This window comes from Taudactylus pleione, unplaced genomic scaffold (assembly GCF_031769625.1).
Source record: "Taudactylus pleione unplaced genomic scaffold, aTauple2 ptg000487l, whole genome shotgun sequence".
Taxonomy (NCBI): Eukaryota; Metazoa; Chordata; class Amphibia; order Anura; family Myobatrachidae; genus Taudactylus; species Taudactylus pleione.
Window position 1 is genome coordinate 3,031,320 of NW_028284889.1, and position 18,266 is coordinate 3,049,585.

The window sequence follows — 18,266 nt, forward strand, 5'->3', positions numbered from 1 at the left end:
GCACACTCACTCCTGACTGCTTGCTACATCTTACACTGTAAAGTGAAAAAGTCACACTTCTACCCCTTTCAGATCGCAATTTGTGGGTCGCACATGGGATTTGTACAAGAGTCCATCCCGAGCGCGACCCACTTGAGACCCCTTTCAGGCTGGCAAATCGACCTGGCAATAATACCGGGTCGATGACGCCATCGGCGTCACGTGATGATCTCCTCTCTAAGCGCTGGCTCAGCTCCAAGCACCGGCTCAGCTCCAAGCACCGGCTCCCCCTATGCAGTGAACGGGACCCGGTCGCCTCGACCTGGGTTACTTGTTCAAACCGCACTGCGAGGCGGGTTGAACTCATGTTCAACCCTGCTCGTTACCCAGGTTGAAATACCGGGTCGCTTGACCCGGGATATTTAAACCTGGCCCATTCACACTGTGCAGTAACCCGGGTTGCAGCGTGCTCATGTGCAGTAACCCGGGTTATTTGATGGCAGTGAGAAAGGGGTATTCGTAACAATGTAAACAAATATTTAATAAAGATTGAGTTCCCTTCCAATTTGAATGTGCAAAAGAGATACATTTTCTGTGTTTTATTAATGGACAGCCATTTGCCCCAACAGTCCAATAATGGCCCCTTTGCTTTTCATTTTCGTAAATGATACATTAGTACAAATCACAAATACATAATTAGTACCTTTGATGCCACAAAAACAGTCCTTTATTTTGCCATTGTGTCCTGTTACAAAATATCTAGACAGATTACTTTTGGTATTAGATTCATATGTTTCCTTATACAGAGTAATGCTGGGCATACACGGCCAGATAAAATGACTGTCAGACCGACAGACATAATATCTGGCAGCCTGTCAGCCCGCAGATGTCCGCGGCATACACTGAGAGATATCTCACAGTGTATTAGCCCCGACATCTGCGCTCCGCCTCTAGGGGAGGAGACATTTCCCTTTTCCTTCCATGGGAAGGAACACAGGCAATGTCTGTCTGTCGGCCGTGGCTGGGCATACACTGCCCGATGTGGCTGGCATTTTAACTCACAAATATCGCATTGGACGGGCATGCTGGTCGATGTGGCATGCCCGACCGAGCGATATTTAACCCTCGGTCGCCCACACACACGCTGCAATTATCAGGGCGATCCGTGGATATTGGGCGGATCGCCCTCATAATGGTAGCATGTATGCCCAGCTTTAGGAGGTGGTCAACGTTACTGCTTAGCAAAAGATTAAATAGATAACATTACAATTGCAGCAATTAATAAAATGTCTAATTGTGTCATTTGTAAATGTTACATTAGATTAATAAGTTTTGGTACATTGAACTCAGTTCACTTTTTGTATATCCTGCAGCTGTATGAAACAGTGAGGGAATTTCTAAATAGAGATAGTTTAATAAAGCTTCTAATACAAAGTTAAACATGCTAGAATTATGCATATCTTAACGTTGAATTTCTATTACATTTTTGTCAGTTGCGACGTCTTTGGCAAAATCAACGCAAATATCTTTCATGTAGCAATCCAAGAGTCTTTATGCAAGCAAAACAGAACCCCTACTGTGACCTAAAGCTTTGTGCATATCCTTTGCACTGAGCAGTTAGCACTGTGCCTCACATTCCTGATGCCATGGGTTCAATAAAAACCAGGATACTATATGTGTGGTGATTTTATTTTCTCCTTGTGTTTGAATGAGCTTCCTCCCATGCACAATAAACATATTGGTACATAATTGGCTTCTCATGCTAAAGATACCTATTTACTGTGTGTGTATCTGTTGTATATAGATTAAACTGGAACAATGACATTTGAATTATTAAATGTTCTCTGTAATAATTTGGTACATCTATATAAAGAGCAAGAAAGTGTGTCGGTCTGTGTGTTTTGTCCTTATTAACACTACCACCCCACATGTGAAGCTGCATTGCCAGAAACAGGACCCAGCACCCGGTCAGCGTCGCTAGCTTGATGATGTCATCACGCACACTCCAACAACCAGCATGTGGCGTTAGTGCCCATCACCATAGAAACCCGATATACACAAAGCTATAGACTGTAGTACAATAAAAAAATAAAAAAAAACACAGAACCACATCAGGAAATGCAACATTGAAAAGTGTAAAACGGAACTAGCCAAAAACACAGATATTCAAATATATAAAAGCATTATTTATATAATAAGTGAGAAAGCCTGTCTGTCCTTTATGCACAGCCAGAGTTTTGGACCTAGCGCCAGCAAATTTGGCAGGGTGGTGTATTTTGACCAGGATTAGGTTTTTAGGTTTGAACTTTGTCAGGGTCACACACTGTCACTAACACCACCTTGTGTGAGTGACTGGGTGCAGGGGGAGCGGCGGGCCACAGAGGCAGCTCCGACACCATAGCAGCTGCACCCCTTACACCCACGGTAGTTACACCACTGTTTGCATGCATGTTAGCAAACAGTGGGGTCCTTCTCAGGATCAATGGAATGGGGTAACAGGCGAGGACAATGTAAACAAATAAAGGCTGCAGGTGTATTTCAGGGTCCAGTCTTCAACCCAGGCAACGCTGGGTATCCCAGCTAGTTATAAATAAAGCATTATAAGATTACTATGTTGGGTCTGCTTTGCAAATGTAATCAAATTACAAGCAGTTCTATCAGAGATTTGTCTGGGTCTTCCAGATCTTGGCTTGACTTCAGAACGTCACCATAAATATGATATTTTAACGGCAGAAATTTTAAGCAGGACGTATTTGCATATTTTCTTAAAGTCATCTCCTGCTTTGTAGTAGTCAGTTATCTACAAGCCCTCTGCATAGAGGAGTCCATGGTTGTTGAGTGGAAGCATAAGAATTGGGGGGTAGAGAATTCAGTGAACTGTGGGATGTCTTTAACTACTACAAGTTATTATAACTTCACAAGTCTCCTGTAAGACATGGCAGCAATGAAATGAAAATAAATGAACATCTTGACCTAGGATTTAATTTAAAGAACATTTACTAGAAATAATGGGATTGACATAGAGTTGCCCATAAGTATGCCCCACATTGAAACATATACTGTGTACAGTTTGTTACCTGTAGAAATCACAGTCATTGAAGAACTTAAGATGTTAACACAATCTTTTATTATCTGAGATTTGCCAAGGTCTCCATCAGAGATGTCTGGAGGGAGAGTTGAATGTAATGTCATGATTTCTTTCTGAAAAAAAAGAAAAAAAAAAAAAAAGTTCACAGTACACCTAATACTACACCTCGTAACTTAAAGCTCCTCTTCATTCTCTGTGTAGATTTCACTAAGCTTCTCCCTACTCTAGCCGGGGCCCTCCATGCTGCAATATATTCCTGGGGACCCTCTGGTTCATTTCCCAGTCCCAACTGAGAATGTAAAGAAAGATTGTGACTTTTGGTTTTTCCTTCCAATCACTACACACACCCACTTTACAGTGGCATAAAGAATTAATATGCCAGCTCTGGAATGCAGAAAAACAGCTGCTAGGAGCAGCCTCCAGGGCACTGGCTAGGGTATAGAGAAGCTAAGTAAAACTGAGTAGGTGGTAGTGTAGCTTAAATTATTAAACAAAGTAAGATAAAGGCAATATTGCTCATATGTAATGAAACCAACATTGTTTAAAAAAAAAAAGTGTTTCATGCCAGCTAGAATTTAATTCTGCCCTTGGCAAAGAAAAATTAAAAGAGGAATATTTATAAAAAATACTTGGATTTTTTTGCACGAGTAGTTGGCAACACCACACAAGCCATGTGTTGCTAGTTCCATAAGGGGAATAGAAACCTTATTTCTCCAGACATGTTCTCTATCGGAGTGGGAATGTTATGGTATGTTATCGTAAATAATGTGTAATTTCATAGCATAAACAGTTCACTAACAATAGCCTGCACTAAGCACAATTTATGGCTCTTTTTTCTCATTTTATTTTAATAAAACAAAATACATCATCAGAGAATAGGTCACACAATTTAATAAAACATCTCATTTTATTGATTAATGCCTGTTATAGTACATCTTTCCCTTTCTTTTGTTCTAGGTATACCCATTAAGAAATCTTGTATTTACTATCGCTTATTAAATGGGCTTATGTAGAGTTGGATGCAAACAAATAGGGCCATAGACTGCATCTAAAAAAAATAAAAAGAAAGTAGTTTATAAAGCATAGAGTAAGCATTAAGTGTATCCTGTAGTAAACAGCCAGAACCATCACAATCAAGTTGATTATTACTGTTGTCTGAAAGTTGTTTTATTTAGCAAATATACGAACAGCACTGCCACTGATGGCAGCAACAATCAGGGGGATGAAAAGCAAGCCGTCCCCAAAAATGCTTATACCAGTTTTACACACTCCTGTGTGGAAATAAAACTAGTGAAAAGGTATATTTAAGCATATTTTACATGGCATTTTGGTATGCTGGTGCTTGTAGCACTACAATTCCCAGCATAACCATGGCTGCCAGAGTATGCTGGAATTTGTAGAATTTGTAGAACTAGAAATGCTGTATGCCTTGGCATTAAGGTCTCCCCGAGAAGTGTAGTGCACCTTGTTTTGTGGTTTTCTTTACAGCTTATACATCAGGCCATGCTGGTGCTTGTAACTCTACAAGGACCAACATTCTTTGGTAGCCAGGGGTATATGCTGGAACTTGCAGTATTACACACAACATCATATCCAAGCACTTTAAGGCTGTCAGGGAATGAGGAGTCTTGTAAGTCACAATGTAAAAATGCTTAAATATGCTTTTTCCTAGAATACCACACACGTATCGCACAAAGATGTTGGAATGAGCCCTAGAGGACCACAAATTAAGCAACAAGTTCGATGGCGGTGGAATCCACTGCCCATGACTGGTGGTTTTGACTTTCAAACTGACAATTTACTAATCAGTGGTGTGGAAGGTGATTTGTAAGCTGATGCATGATGGATTTCAAATGGCCAAACCACTGGATGAAAAACAGCTCCTGATAGGCTTGTCGTCTAGAACATTGGTGGACTCCTTATCCATTAACCCATTCATAAAATGTTTTTTTTTTTATAAACACCTAACACTGGATAAAGATAGAAGAAAAAGAAAGGTAAATTATGTGCTACAGAACATTTTGGGGATCAAACTAAGCAATAAAACACTTTGAAAAAACTGAAGACAATATTCATATTTTATATTAGGGGGCCATATTTTTTATTATAGATATATAATGCAGCATATATATTAGTTAAATAGTCGCGGCCACTATACTGTGTACTTATTTTAACCATTCTGCATGGAGAGAGGAGCGAGAGGATTTTTTTTCCTATGAGGATTTGAAGGCAAGATAACTCAAACTGGCAGTGGTTCCATCCACCTCACCTGTTCCAGCCACCTTTTTTGTTTGGCAGGTTTTTCCAGAGTTTGTGCCACGCTCCAGCCCTTAAACACTTTCTCACTTCTCTAATGCCTGTACAGACTAGCACAGAGGTATGCTTACACTGCACATTGCTCCCGGCTGGTGCTGAGGTCTGTCTACGCTGCTCCTGCCCCGTCCACTGTGTCCTGTCACTAAGCATGGAGATGGCTCTCCGCAGCTCCTTGCTCACAGCGTGTCTTCCCAGTTTGATGAGACACAGGAACTATGCCAGAGTTCCCTCCTAAACAAGAGTATTGGCACAGTCATATTGGACTGTCACCTGACGCTCTTCCTCCAGTCAGAGCGCTGCTCCCAGCACAGCTGATCACAGCATCCAATCCCTGGGAATCCTCCCCTATAGATTCCATTTTCTGAATGGCCTCTGGCCCTGATTCAGAGCCGGACGCTCTGACAAAGCGCTCGCTCTGAATCAGAGTCAGTATTTTTTTATTTTATTTTTTAGAACAGCCTCCTGGCCGCTTGCATAGCTGTGGGTGACCACCCACAGCTGTAGCAAGTGGCCAGGAAGATGGTCGCGATGGTCAAGACCATCACGACCATCGGGCTTGCGATGAGACCCTTGTGGTAGGGTCTCTTTGCCGCAAGCCCCAGAGAGCTTTCGGCTCAAACAGAGCCGAAAGCTCTCCCACTGGGGCCGTCCCCAGACGGTAGGTGTTCTCATGGGAATGCCTCCGTCTGGGCAGCCACCTCCCCGGCCCGCCCACCAAAGGGGGCGTGCTGTCACTCAACATCGACAGCACGCCCCCTTTGGTGCGAGACCCGGAGCGACGGCTTGCCAGTCGCTATCCGGGTCTTGCGCATGCGCACGGCGGAGCCGGCTCCGTCTTGCGTATGCGCTCTGGGCCACCATCGACCCGGTTGCGAGCGCTCAGCGCTTGCGCCCGGGTCTGAATTAGGCCCTCTGTTGCCAATACAACGTCGATGCTGCTGAAGTTACAGCTCTATGCTGAGCTCCCAGGTACTCTGTATCTGAATGGTCCCAGTCCGTTATTTTCCAGTTTCAAGTTTGGTTATTGAGTCTCCTATTCCATCTAACATTCCAGTCTGTTTTTACCATAGAGACTAGTTAACATTAACCTATACCAGTTCCAGCCGATACCTCCAACCATCGGACCCATCTGATACTTCCATCATCGGTTCCAAACCAACCCAGTACTGCAATTCATCAATATTGGTCTCAAACCAATCCATCTCTAAAACCAGCATCATCGGTCCCAGTCCATTTCTGCCCATCTCTTCCGTATTATGGCCCTCATTCAGCGCCGCTCGCTAGCGGCAGTACGCTCGTTCTGAGCGATGTCCGCACATCTGCGCATGCGTACGCTTTTTAGTACGCATGCGCGAACCAGTCAGTGCGGCCGAAAATCGTTTGTACGCTATATAGCGAGTGCCTGCTATTTTGAGTGACAGAATGAGGCGTATGTGGGTGGTAACAGGGGAAGGTGCTTGAAAACGGGGGAGTGGAATTCGAACGCAGGCATGCTTAAAGGTCAAAACGGGCGTTTTAAGGGAGTGCATAATTAATACAGCAGCGTCATTGACCACGTCACTTGGTTTTTTTTAACTCAGAACTGCTCGCAAAATAGCGGTTGAAAAAACCAACCACAAGAATAGCGAGCAGTTCATACGCTGTACGATGTGTACTCGATTAACCTAATAAATAGCGGACATGACGTATGGTGCGAGCGGCCAGGGGGCGTTTTTATCAAATAAACGAGCGCATGTTTTGCTCGCTCGTTCAGACTTAGAGGTGTGAACAGACTGCAATTTGCGAACGGATCATTTGAATAGCCACCCCTTGTTTTTGAACGAACGACCGCAAATAGCGAACGGCTCTGAATCAGGCCCTATATATCCATTTTACTGTACTGTCCTCACCTTCGGGCCCATCATCCTCTACAGTTTATATTAGTCCTCTTCAGCCTCTCATGCCTATGCCAACCAACTCCTAACCTCAGTTGTGACAGTTTGTACTTTTCTTTACCTTATTTACCTTCCACCAACCATGAACAAATTTCTATTGTCATTAATTCTATAATGATTATAACCCACAGGTTCTCAAACTCGGTCTTCAGGACCCCAAACAGTACATCTTTTCCAGGTCTCCTCAGAGAATCGCAAGTGAAATAATTAGCTCCACCTGTGGATCTTTTAAAATGTGTTAGTGAGTAATGAATACACCTGTGCACCTGCTGGGTGACCTGGAAAACGTGACCTGTTTGGGGTCCTGAGGACAGAGGGCCTGATTCAGACCCGCTCGCGAGCGGGTCTATGTTGGCCAAGTGCGCATGCGCACAAGGGAGCCGGCTCCGTCATGCGCATGCGCGAGACCCGCATAGCAATGGGCAAGCCGTCGCTATGGGTCTCGCTACAAAGGGGGCATGCTGTCTATGTTGAGTGACAGCACGCCCCCTTTGGTGGGCGTGCCAGGGGCGTTGCTGCCCAGACGTAGGCGTTCCCATGGGAACGCCTACCGTCTGTGGCCGGCCCCACTGACATCACAAGTGATGTCAGTGGGAGTGCTTTTGGCTCTGATAGAGCCAAAAGCACTCCAGGGTTTGCGGCAACGAGACCCTACCCACACAAGGGTCTCGTCGCAAGCCCAATGGTCTTGACCATCGCGACCATCTTCTTGGCCGCTCGCTATAGCTGTGGGTGGTCACCCACAGCTATGCGATCGGCCAGGGGGCCGCTCTAAAAAACCAGAGGGCCGGCCCTGATTCAGAGCGAGCGCTCCGTCAGAGCGTCCGGCTCTGAATCAGGGCCAGAGTTTGAGAACCTCTCTTACAACCAATTCTTAATTGTCCTTCCTCTGAAAGGTTTTTCTCCTCTCAATATTGCAACCAAATTTAATCACACCTCCCATTGCTACATAACTGCTCTCTCCACTGCATCTGACTGAGGAAGCGACAGTGAAACGCGCGTCTCAGACCCGCGAATCCGGCTGTGTACAGGCGGGATTCGTCATGGCAGCATACTGACAGGCTCTTCTAGTGGCAGATTTTCTATACTACACACCGGCTCCCTGGAGGTGAGCGCTCAGGTACTTTTCATACTACACTTTCTTTAGCGCACTGAGTGGCTTCATTTAACAGAGACAAGTTTGTGACCCTGCAATACCTTTAGGGCAACAGAGCTCCACTTGTCCTGTACTAGCCATAGTGCAGCTACATTCATACTCTTTCTTCCTATCACTGCATATGCGATCTGGGTTTCCCACCACTCACCACTACCTTTGGTATATGACTGGCAGCAGCACAGATCGCAAACCTATGCTGTGTTATTTCATTACGATAACTATTGTCTCTATGAGTACTCTCATTGGGGTGCGCCTATTAGAGGTTCCTGCAATGTTTACACCAGGACCTTCTTTTTAACGCAGTCCAACAGCAGATACTCATTGTACTTATTCCCTACCCTGGGAGTACCTTTATAGTACGCTCACATGCCATTCAATGGTTATACAACGGCATGCAGCAGCTGCTATTTTGTAAACTCCACATAAAGGAGTAGCTTTACTTTTTCCTATAACCTTACTGTCTACAAGTACCTGGGTGGCATCACAGGCGACCTACGTGTGATCTGCCTCTCATTACAACCTGTGATTTACTTATATTCATTTTGATATTTGCAGGGTCAGCTATTATTTCATCTGACCCCCTTATCATTGTATTTCTCTGATTACTGTTCAGTGTTATTGTGCTGTGATATCTCACGTAACCTATACTGAATATTGTATGGTTATTATCACATTCTTTTCTAGAAGATTTCCTTGTATGCTTCTGCCGTAATTCTGATTAGCCATTGTGCTATGACGACATTATGAGGTCATTGAACTAGTATATGTTTTATATAGGTCTCAATATTGTATGAGACAGAGAATTATAGACCTATTTGTAATATTTCACTTAGTTTCACATAATTGTGATAAGTATTGTATTATATGTTGTCTTATGTTCTATGTATGTTCGTGTTCTGCTTGTGATAATTTATAGCTGTTATTCCAACAGTAATGCCAATAAGTAACAGGCTCAGACTTGTTTTTGGTATTTTAAAATATATCTAATAAAAGTTATTTTTTATATATTATTCTTATTATAACCTTTACATTCGAGTGCCCCCAACAAGAGAGTTTTCTTCTTCTCCCCCATACTACGTTTATCTATACTCTCATGGGGAGCACCTCCACACTTTACAATATTTTTGCTTGACACCTATACTAGGGTTTGATATTTATAATTGTGGATTTTCATTATTCTTTTGACTAATTATATCCAATATATTATATCCTGTGCTCAAACTATATCCCCCTATTCCCCCCTTCCCTGGTCATTTATGCTCTCCCCTATTTCGTAATATGTAACTTTCCCGATCAAATTGTAAAACCTATCCCTTACTTACAGAGCCCACCATTATACCTATTCTCATTACATTAGCTGCACTCCCAACAAGAATATCCTACATGCCTTAAATCTCAATATAGACTACATTATCTTTTCCCTGCTGCAGCTTTTCCATGGAACTACCTCTCTCAAATAATCAGTCGCGATTGACATGCAACTTCTCCACTGGAACACTTCTCCATGCTTGATACATAAACCCCACAGACCGCTACATCCATCACTGCAGGGAGTCCGGAGCAGGAACAGGAAGAAATCTGTTCTGCACATGTGACTATGGGGCCTATTTATCATACCTAAACTTTCTGTGGAGGTAATTAGGTTTAGAACTCGCATGAAGTTCTACCTAATTATCGGAGGAATTCGTTATTCCTCCTCTCCATAAGTATCTATTCCGAAAAGCTGTCATTTTTGCGATGACAGCTTTTCGGGAAGTAGATACTTTTCCCTCTCTACACTATCTTACCGCAGCTGGAAACAGTGCTGCGCATGCGCCGTTACATCTGTGAAACTAGCGCATGCGCAGCACTTCCTATAGCTGCGGTCATTTTCTGTGTAGCCCCCCCCGTCCAGCACTTACCTGCCCGCGCAGCAGCCTCCGGCTTCGTCTGCTATGCTGACATTGTGTTCTCCCAGCAGTACAGTACTGTTTAGAAAAAAAACAAACTTTTTTTTTTTCTAAACTTTATTGTGTACTGCTGGGAGAACACAATGTCAGCATAGCAGACGAAGCCAGAGGACAGTCCAGAGCGCCGGAGGGAGACGCAGGGGGACCTGCCCAGCTGGAAGCAGATGTTACCTACTATACGCCACCTCACAGTGGCGTATCGTAACACCATCAAATTCCAAAAATACATAATTTTCGGAATTTGATGACTACCATAATGTTCATATCCCCTTACTAATGTATGGGGAATGTGGAACTTAATGCAGGGGGACTTAGCAAGGAGATATCAGTGATACCTCCTGTGCTAAGTGTGTTCATGAATACTAAAATAATGTTCATGAAGGAAAATGTCCTTAAAAACGTTGTTTTAGGCCCCTATGAATGGATTTCAGAGGTTCCATTGAAGCTACTGACAAGCCATAAAAAGCTGATCTAAAGTAAACACATTACCTTAGGGGCTAAATGTATCTAATAAATATTGATTCACCTAGGTTGAATTTTATCCAAGAAGAATAAGGATGTTTGTGTGAAATGTATTGACACATTGTTATTCACTATTCCTTTAGGTATAACATAATTGCTAGTTTCTTTTGTTCCCCATTTCATAAACCTAGGAAATATCAGACGAATACCAACAACATAACTAACAGAATAAAGAAGACCATCCAGGGAGGGACATTTGTTACAGCACTGTTTGCTATTTTCCACATCATTTTATGTCTGAGTACATTGCTGCCAGGTTAGTACTAAGTGAAGCCTCCACATTTGTTTTTTCCTTACCTGTATGACACTGTTTCACAAAAGGGTGTTAGAGTACTGAGGGTTACACTTGATAGACAGTAATCTCTCTTGCAATCTAAATAACTATATAACGTAATGTACCGTACTTAAAGAGTGTACATTTTCCATCTATTGCCATCTGCTGCATATCCAAATCAATTTACTGAGTGGACAATGGGAATCCCAGTGTGGTAACAGCTGGAGAGCTGCATATCACTGAAGTACATGCCTTCACAAACCAATAAAGGCACATTTTTCACAAGGGTCAAACCAGCACCAACTTTGTTTTCTAGTGAATACCAATATAGATGTAATAGAGCTTTAATCACCTTTCTTCCTGGCTTTAACCCCTTCTGTCTTGTTGTAAGGTTATCTGTATTTAGCACATTTCTTATCAGTGTGGAGGCGGTGGTTTTTGGACGCTTGCCTTTCCTTGGGGAAGTGGAAGCCTGTTCAGGGGGCTTATCACGCATGGGTTTCCTGCCCCTTTGTGCCAGCACGGGCATCTGGGAACACTGCATGGAACGTCTGATACTCTTCACAGGTGATGATGAGACGCCAGTGTTCTTTGAAACAGAAACTGCAAAAGATTCAAAAACATAACATACAATTAGCACAGGAATAAGACATTTAGAAGTCCATATTTTTTTTGTAAAGTGTTACTTTCTTTAGTTTTAAACCATTTACTCAGGGCACCAAACAGAAAAGTATGAAAATCAAAAACATATTTCTGTTTCAAAAACAGACCATGGCTCAAGGTAGCACTAAGGTGATAATTTTGAATTATTATAGGCGGGTGGCTGGAACTGCAAAACAGTAAGTGATTCAGGGTCACAGTGTCTGCCAATCAGATTACACATGTTGTGTTTTTACTTATTGAATACGTCACAAAAATAGAAAGAGCTATGTAACAGATTTACCCTAATGACAAAAAAATACCAGTATTAAACATACAGGTATTCACTGTTCATTTTATATTTTATTCAGGATAAAATGTAAGAAAAAAAAATCAACATCTAGTCATACGACAATAAATGTAAAGATGGGTAAGAGTGGGGACACCAAGCATATTGAAAACAAGGACTCTCACATAGGCATATTGTAATTAACACATGTGGTAATATGCGGTAATTAACCAAACAACATCACAGAATACTGTATACACAAACAAAAATATCCTGCATTAAACATCACTTACAGGGGTATTCAATATGGGAGCGATAACATTGTTTTTGCGTTAATATCGCACTTATGACGTCATTATCGCAGGTTTTAGTTTTACACCGTATTCAATTTCAAAGACTTATCGCAGTTTTGAAAAGTCTTAAAAAACGGGGATAACTTTTCACCATTGAATAGGTGTCGAAAAAAAGTGCAGAATTGGGGTTTAGGGGTGCAGGCTTAAAAAAAAATAGCCTGCACCCTTGGGAATGACATTTAAAAAAGAACTGTGTCAAAAAAAGTTTAAAAAAAAATAGGGACACCCCAAAAAATTAATTTAAAAATTGGGGTGAAAAAAAAAAAAAAAGGGAAAAAATTGGTTAAAAATAGGGAAATAGGTTCAGGGCTATTCTGCAAGTATGCGGCAGGTGTTTTCTAGAATAGATTTATAGCGGCAGGTGCACAAATGCAGAATTTTTAAAAACTTACTTTAGGGACATCAAAATATGCTAGTACCCATTTTCATGTACCCCAAATTTGATGGGACCACTTAAAAAAAAAAACCTAAGTGCTCTTCTGCATCACTTCTTCAATGTCGGGAAAAAACACCTGCTGCAGCTATTTAAATCCCTGACTTTCAATTACAGGCTAAAACGGGGGTACCCATAGTGTACCCCCATGTTTTTACAACTTTAGGGGGGTCTTACAATTTTTTAAGGAAAAATTTGTAACTTTACGCAAATCCAACTTCGGAGGCTCCCGTTTTCGTTAATTTTATATTGAATACGGGGATAAGCGGGCGCGCGCCCGATACTTTAACGCAGGTAAAAACTCCGATATGAAACGTTAACTTCGACAGTGAAGTTAACGTTTCATATTGAATACCCCTCTTAGTATCTCCTGTGTCTGAAAATTCTTTTATATCTTTTAAATTTTTTATGTTTCGCTTGCATTTTGAAGTATTCACTACTTATCATTTGAGTATTATAGGAAATAATAAGTTTTGGTATAAAATATCATAAGAATCATAATACTCTACGAAGACTAATTATAGTCTAAATGTATTCCATTTGTTTTTATTGGTAGGCAATTTAAGTGATATGAAGTGGCAAATTATTTATCCAATAAAGTTTATAGTTTTTAATTATTGTGTGTGTACACCCTTGAATAGCCATCTTTCTCTTTCCCTTTGTTCTTTAAACATCACAGAATAGTCATTTCCCATTATAAAATGGACAGAAATTGTTGCATATAAATTATGACTGACAAGACTCCAACATGAGCCTTTGAAAGAAAAGCTAGCTGGAATGAATCATGAGCAATGTTGTGTAAGGTGAAGTGATCATGAAACTCCAATAGAAAAACATTATCATCAAACAACTACCTTTCAGTGGAGGTGGCATAGTCAGAATCATTCTTCACCATGTTCTTGACAAACAGATGACTGCACAAGTGCTGCCAACCCAAAGAACAAACTGGTTCTGTAATTTTGTGGGACACATTGTTTTGGCATGATTTCTTCTCTCACAAAACCAGTCTATGCTAATTGCTAATTCATGTTACTAATACCCCTTTTACACCGGAGCTAAAACCCGGGTTATTGCAGTGTTAACCTGGGCAGCTCCCTGGTGTAAAAGGGGAGAGAGTTGGACCGCCGAGTCGAGTGACCCGGCAATCCAACTCAGGTAAATAGCAGGGATTAACACGGGCGTAGCGCGTGAAACCCTGCTGTGAGAACAGCGCACTCTGGGTCACGATGACCTGGAGTGCGCTGCAAGCTGGCCGATTGGTCCGGCTTCAGTGGCGCTTGGAGATGACGTCATCTCCAAGCGTCCACTTTCACGCCGGGAAAGCCGGGTCTATGCAGACCCGACTCCGGTGTGAGCGACGCCGACTCGGGAATAACCCGAGTCGGCGCCGGCTAAATTCCAGGTCTGATCCGGATAGGAACTCTGTTCCAACTCCGGGTCAGACCCGGAATTTTGGTGGAAAAGGGGTATAAGTGATCACCTTCCCCCAAGCTACTGCATTTCTTTCTGTATTCAAACTAGGGATGTGCGCCGGACCATTTTTGCCGGATTTGGATCTAATTCATCGTCCGGCTTTGGATTTGGATTTGCCAAACTGCGGTAACTGGCTTTGGATTTGGATTTTTTACAAAAATTTACAAAAAAAAAGCTAAAAATCACAAATTGGGCTTTTATTTTCTTCCTAGAGTATTATTAACCTCAATAACATTAATTCCCAGTCATTTACAGTCAATTTAGACCACCTCACAGCTTATAGTATTGTTTTCATCATTATTGGCCAAAGGTTGCAGTGAGCTGGCTGGTTACTAAGTGTCAGAGCAGCGGCGCAGTGCCACAGACACCACAGTTTACAGCACATCTAATAAACATTGCCACACAGCAGTGGCAGAAATGAAAGGTAGTGCAAGAAGGAATTGTCCTTGGGCCCTCCCACCCACCCAGTGGGGTACGGCCCAAGGAGTCATAGTACTTCTATACAGTGGGCTACGGCCCAAGTAGTCACAGTACTTGTATACACAGTGGCCTTATGCCCAAGCAGTCACAGAGCTTGTACACACAGTGGGCTTATGCCAAGTCATGGAGTTTGTATACACAGTGGCCTTATGCCCAAGCTGTCACGGAGCTTGTATACACAGTGGCCTTATGCCCAAGCTGTCAGAGTTTGTATACACAGTGGGCTTAGGCCCAGTCACAGAGCTTGCATACACTCAGTGGGTTTATGCCCAGTCACGGAGCTTGTATACACAGAGTGGGCTTAGCCCAGTCACGGAGCTTGTATATACACACAGTGGGCTTATAGTCACAGAGTTTGTATACACAGCGGGCTTATGCCCAAACAGTCACGGAGTTTGTTTACACAGTGGGCTTAGCCCAGTCACTGAGCTTGTATACACACAGTGGGCTTAGCCCAGTCACGGAGCTTGTACACAAACTACAGTAGGTCTCTCCTCTCTGACGAAATGGTGGCGAGTCCAGGGCACCCCCCCCCCCTCATAGCCATTTCTTCACCTTGTATTTGCTTTAACATGTTAACCAGCAGTGACAGCACATGGTTATACAGTCAGGTGCATAAATATTGGGACATTGACAGAATTTTCATATTTTGGCCTCTATTCACCACCACAATGGCTTTGAAATGAAACAAACAAGATGTGCTTTAACTGCAGACTTTCAGATTTAATTTGAGGGTAATTACATCCAAATCAGGTGAAGGGTGTAGGAATTACAACGGTTTCTATATGTGGCTCCCACTTTTTAAGGGACCAAAAGTAATGGGACTATCAACTCAAAAGCTATTTCATGGACAGGTGTGGGCTATTCCCTCGTTATTTCATTATCAATTAAGCAGGTAAAAGGTCTGGAGTTGATTCTAGGTGTGACATTTGCATTTGGAATCAGTTGCTGTCGACTGTCAATATGAGATCCAAAGATCTGTCACTATTAGTGAAGCAAGCCATCATTAGGCTGAAAAATCAAAACAAACCCATCAGAGATAGCAAAAACATTAGGTGTGGCCAAATCAACTGTTTGGAACATTCTTAAAAAGAAAGAACGCATCGGAGAGCTCAGCAACACCAAAAGACCCGGAAGACCACGGAAAACAACTACGGTGGATGACAGAAGAATTATTTCCCTGGTGAAGAAACACCCCTTCACAACAGTTGGCCAAATCAAGAACACTCTCCAGGAGGTAGGTGTATATGTGTGAAAGTCAACAATCAAGAGAAGACTTCACAAGAGTGAATATAGAGGGTTCACCACAAGATGTAAACCATTGGTGAGCCTCAAAAACAGGAAGACTAGTTTAGAGTTTGCCAAACAACATCTAAAAAAGCCAGTACAGTTCTGGAACAACATCCTATGGACAGATGAGACAAAGATCAACTTGTACCAGGGTGATGGGAAGAGAAGAGTATGGACAAGGAAATGAACTGCTCATGACCCAAAACATACCACCTCATCAGTGAAGCATGGTGGTGGTAGTGTCATGGCATGGGCATGTATAGCTGCCAATGGAACTGGTTCCCTTGTATTTATTGATGATGTGACTGCTGACAAAAGCACCAGAATGAATTCTGAAGTGTTTCGGGCAATATTATATGCTCATATTCAGTCAAATGCTTCAGAACTCATTGGACGGCGCTTCACAGTGCAGATGGACCAATGACCTGAAGCATACTGCAAAAGCAACCAAAGAGATTTTTAAGGCTAAATAGTGGAATGTTATGCAATGGCCAAGTCAATCCCCTGACCTGAATCCGATTGAGCATGCATTTCACTTGATGAAGACAAAACTGAAGGGAAAATGCCCCAAGAACAAGCAGGAACTGAAGACATTTGCAGTAGAGGCCTGGCAGAGCATCACCAGGGATGAAACCCAGCGTCTGGTGTTGTCTATGTGTTCCAGACTTCAAGCTGTAATTGCCTGCAAAGGATTTGCAACAAAGTATTAAAAAGTGAAAATTAGATTTAGGATTGTTTAGTTTGTCCCATTACTTTTGGCCCCTTAAAAAGTGGGAGGCACATATAGAAACCATTGTAATTCCTACACCGTTCACCTGATTTGGATGTAATTACCCTCAAATTAAATCTGAAAGTCTGCAGTTAAAGCACATCTTGTTTGTTTCATTTCAAAGCCATTGTGGTGCTGAATAGAGGCCAAAATATGAAAATTCTGTCAATGTCCCAATATTTATGCACCTGACTGTATATCAGTGACATATGTAACACATGATCCAACACTAGGAGGCCTTAAGGGAGAGAGAACCTGGGAAGCTGGGAAACCCAGTGCTGCCAACAGCGGGAGTGAAGGTGTTGGAGAGCAGTATCACAACTTGCTGTGAGCAGGAAGGGATTTTACTCTTAGCTCTCTCAGGATCTAAGAGGTCTATTTACCAAGCCTTGGATGGAGATAAAGTGAACAGAGATAAAGTACCAACCAACCAGCTCCAGACTGTCTTTTTCAAACACATGGTTAATTTACTAAGCCTTGGATGGAGATAAAGTGAATGGAGATAAAGACCCACCCAATCAGCTCCTAACTGCCATGTTACAGGCTGTGTTTGAAAAATGACAGGTAAGAGCTGATTGGTTGGGACTAAGCAGGGGTCAATGGGTTCTATTCATGTATATTTGCGATATTGAATTGTTACTTAGACAACCTATATATCGCATTTAAATGATACGATATATAGGTTGTCTAAATACTGTAGCAATTCATGTATACCTATCCTGCGATGCGATCTGGTATCCAGCGATGTATTCCCCTGCGGTCCTCTTCATTTGGTAATGCTCTCCTATTCTGCATATGCGCTGGGTCTTCTAACTTCAGTGCTGCGTCTGGTGCTGTGCGAGGGAAGGGGGGCTGTCAGGACAGGAGACCGGAGGCAGGGAATAGGAGCAGAACTTGGTCACCTTAGCGGCGGCAGGGGATAAGAGCAGAGCTTTGTGGGGGGCACTTGGGCAACAAGCAGTAAGAGGACAGAGGAGGTGACCAGGCATATTGCCCTGGGCTCCTCCGATTGGCTTCTGCCAGTTAAGGGGGCGGGGAGAGCAGGGAGAAGGCAGGGAGACAGCTATCTCTTCCCTGCTCTTCTCCCCTCAGGAGGCACATTATGCCATCCAGAGATGGAGAAAACATTTTTACTATCGAAATGGAAAGCTGAGCTATTCGGGCTTCTATGAATTGCTCTCCCCATACTACTGTATGGGGAAGCGATGTGTACACTTAGCAGGGGCACCGCTGGAGAAATCTCCACGGCAACCCCTTCTATGAATAGGAGGAAGCAGTGATAAGCCCTGTTATCACTGTTAAAGGGCTTTTCACTGCTACCT

General features: G+C 42.8%; 1 protein-coding gene across 3 annotated transcripts in view; it reads right to left on the bottom strand.

Annotated features, from left to right (window-relative positions):
* SCML2 (Scm polycomb group protein like 2) overlaps positions 1-18,266 on the bottom strand; it is a 171,697-nt gene that overhangs the window by 48,515 nt on the left and 104,916 nt on the right. For all 3 annotated transcript variants that reach the window (XM_088449526.1, XM_088449524.1, XM_088449525.1), the window contains exons 7-8: positions 11,571-11,821; positions 3,057-3,180 (exon numbers count right to left, since the gene is read on the bottom strand). In XM_088449526.1, the coding sequence (XP_088305652.1) occupies positions 3,057-3,180; positions 11,571-11,821 (375 nt within the window). The remainder of the gene's footprint in view (positions 1-3,056; positions 3,181-11,570; positions 11,822-18,266) is intronic.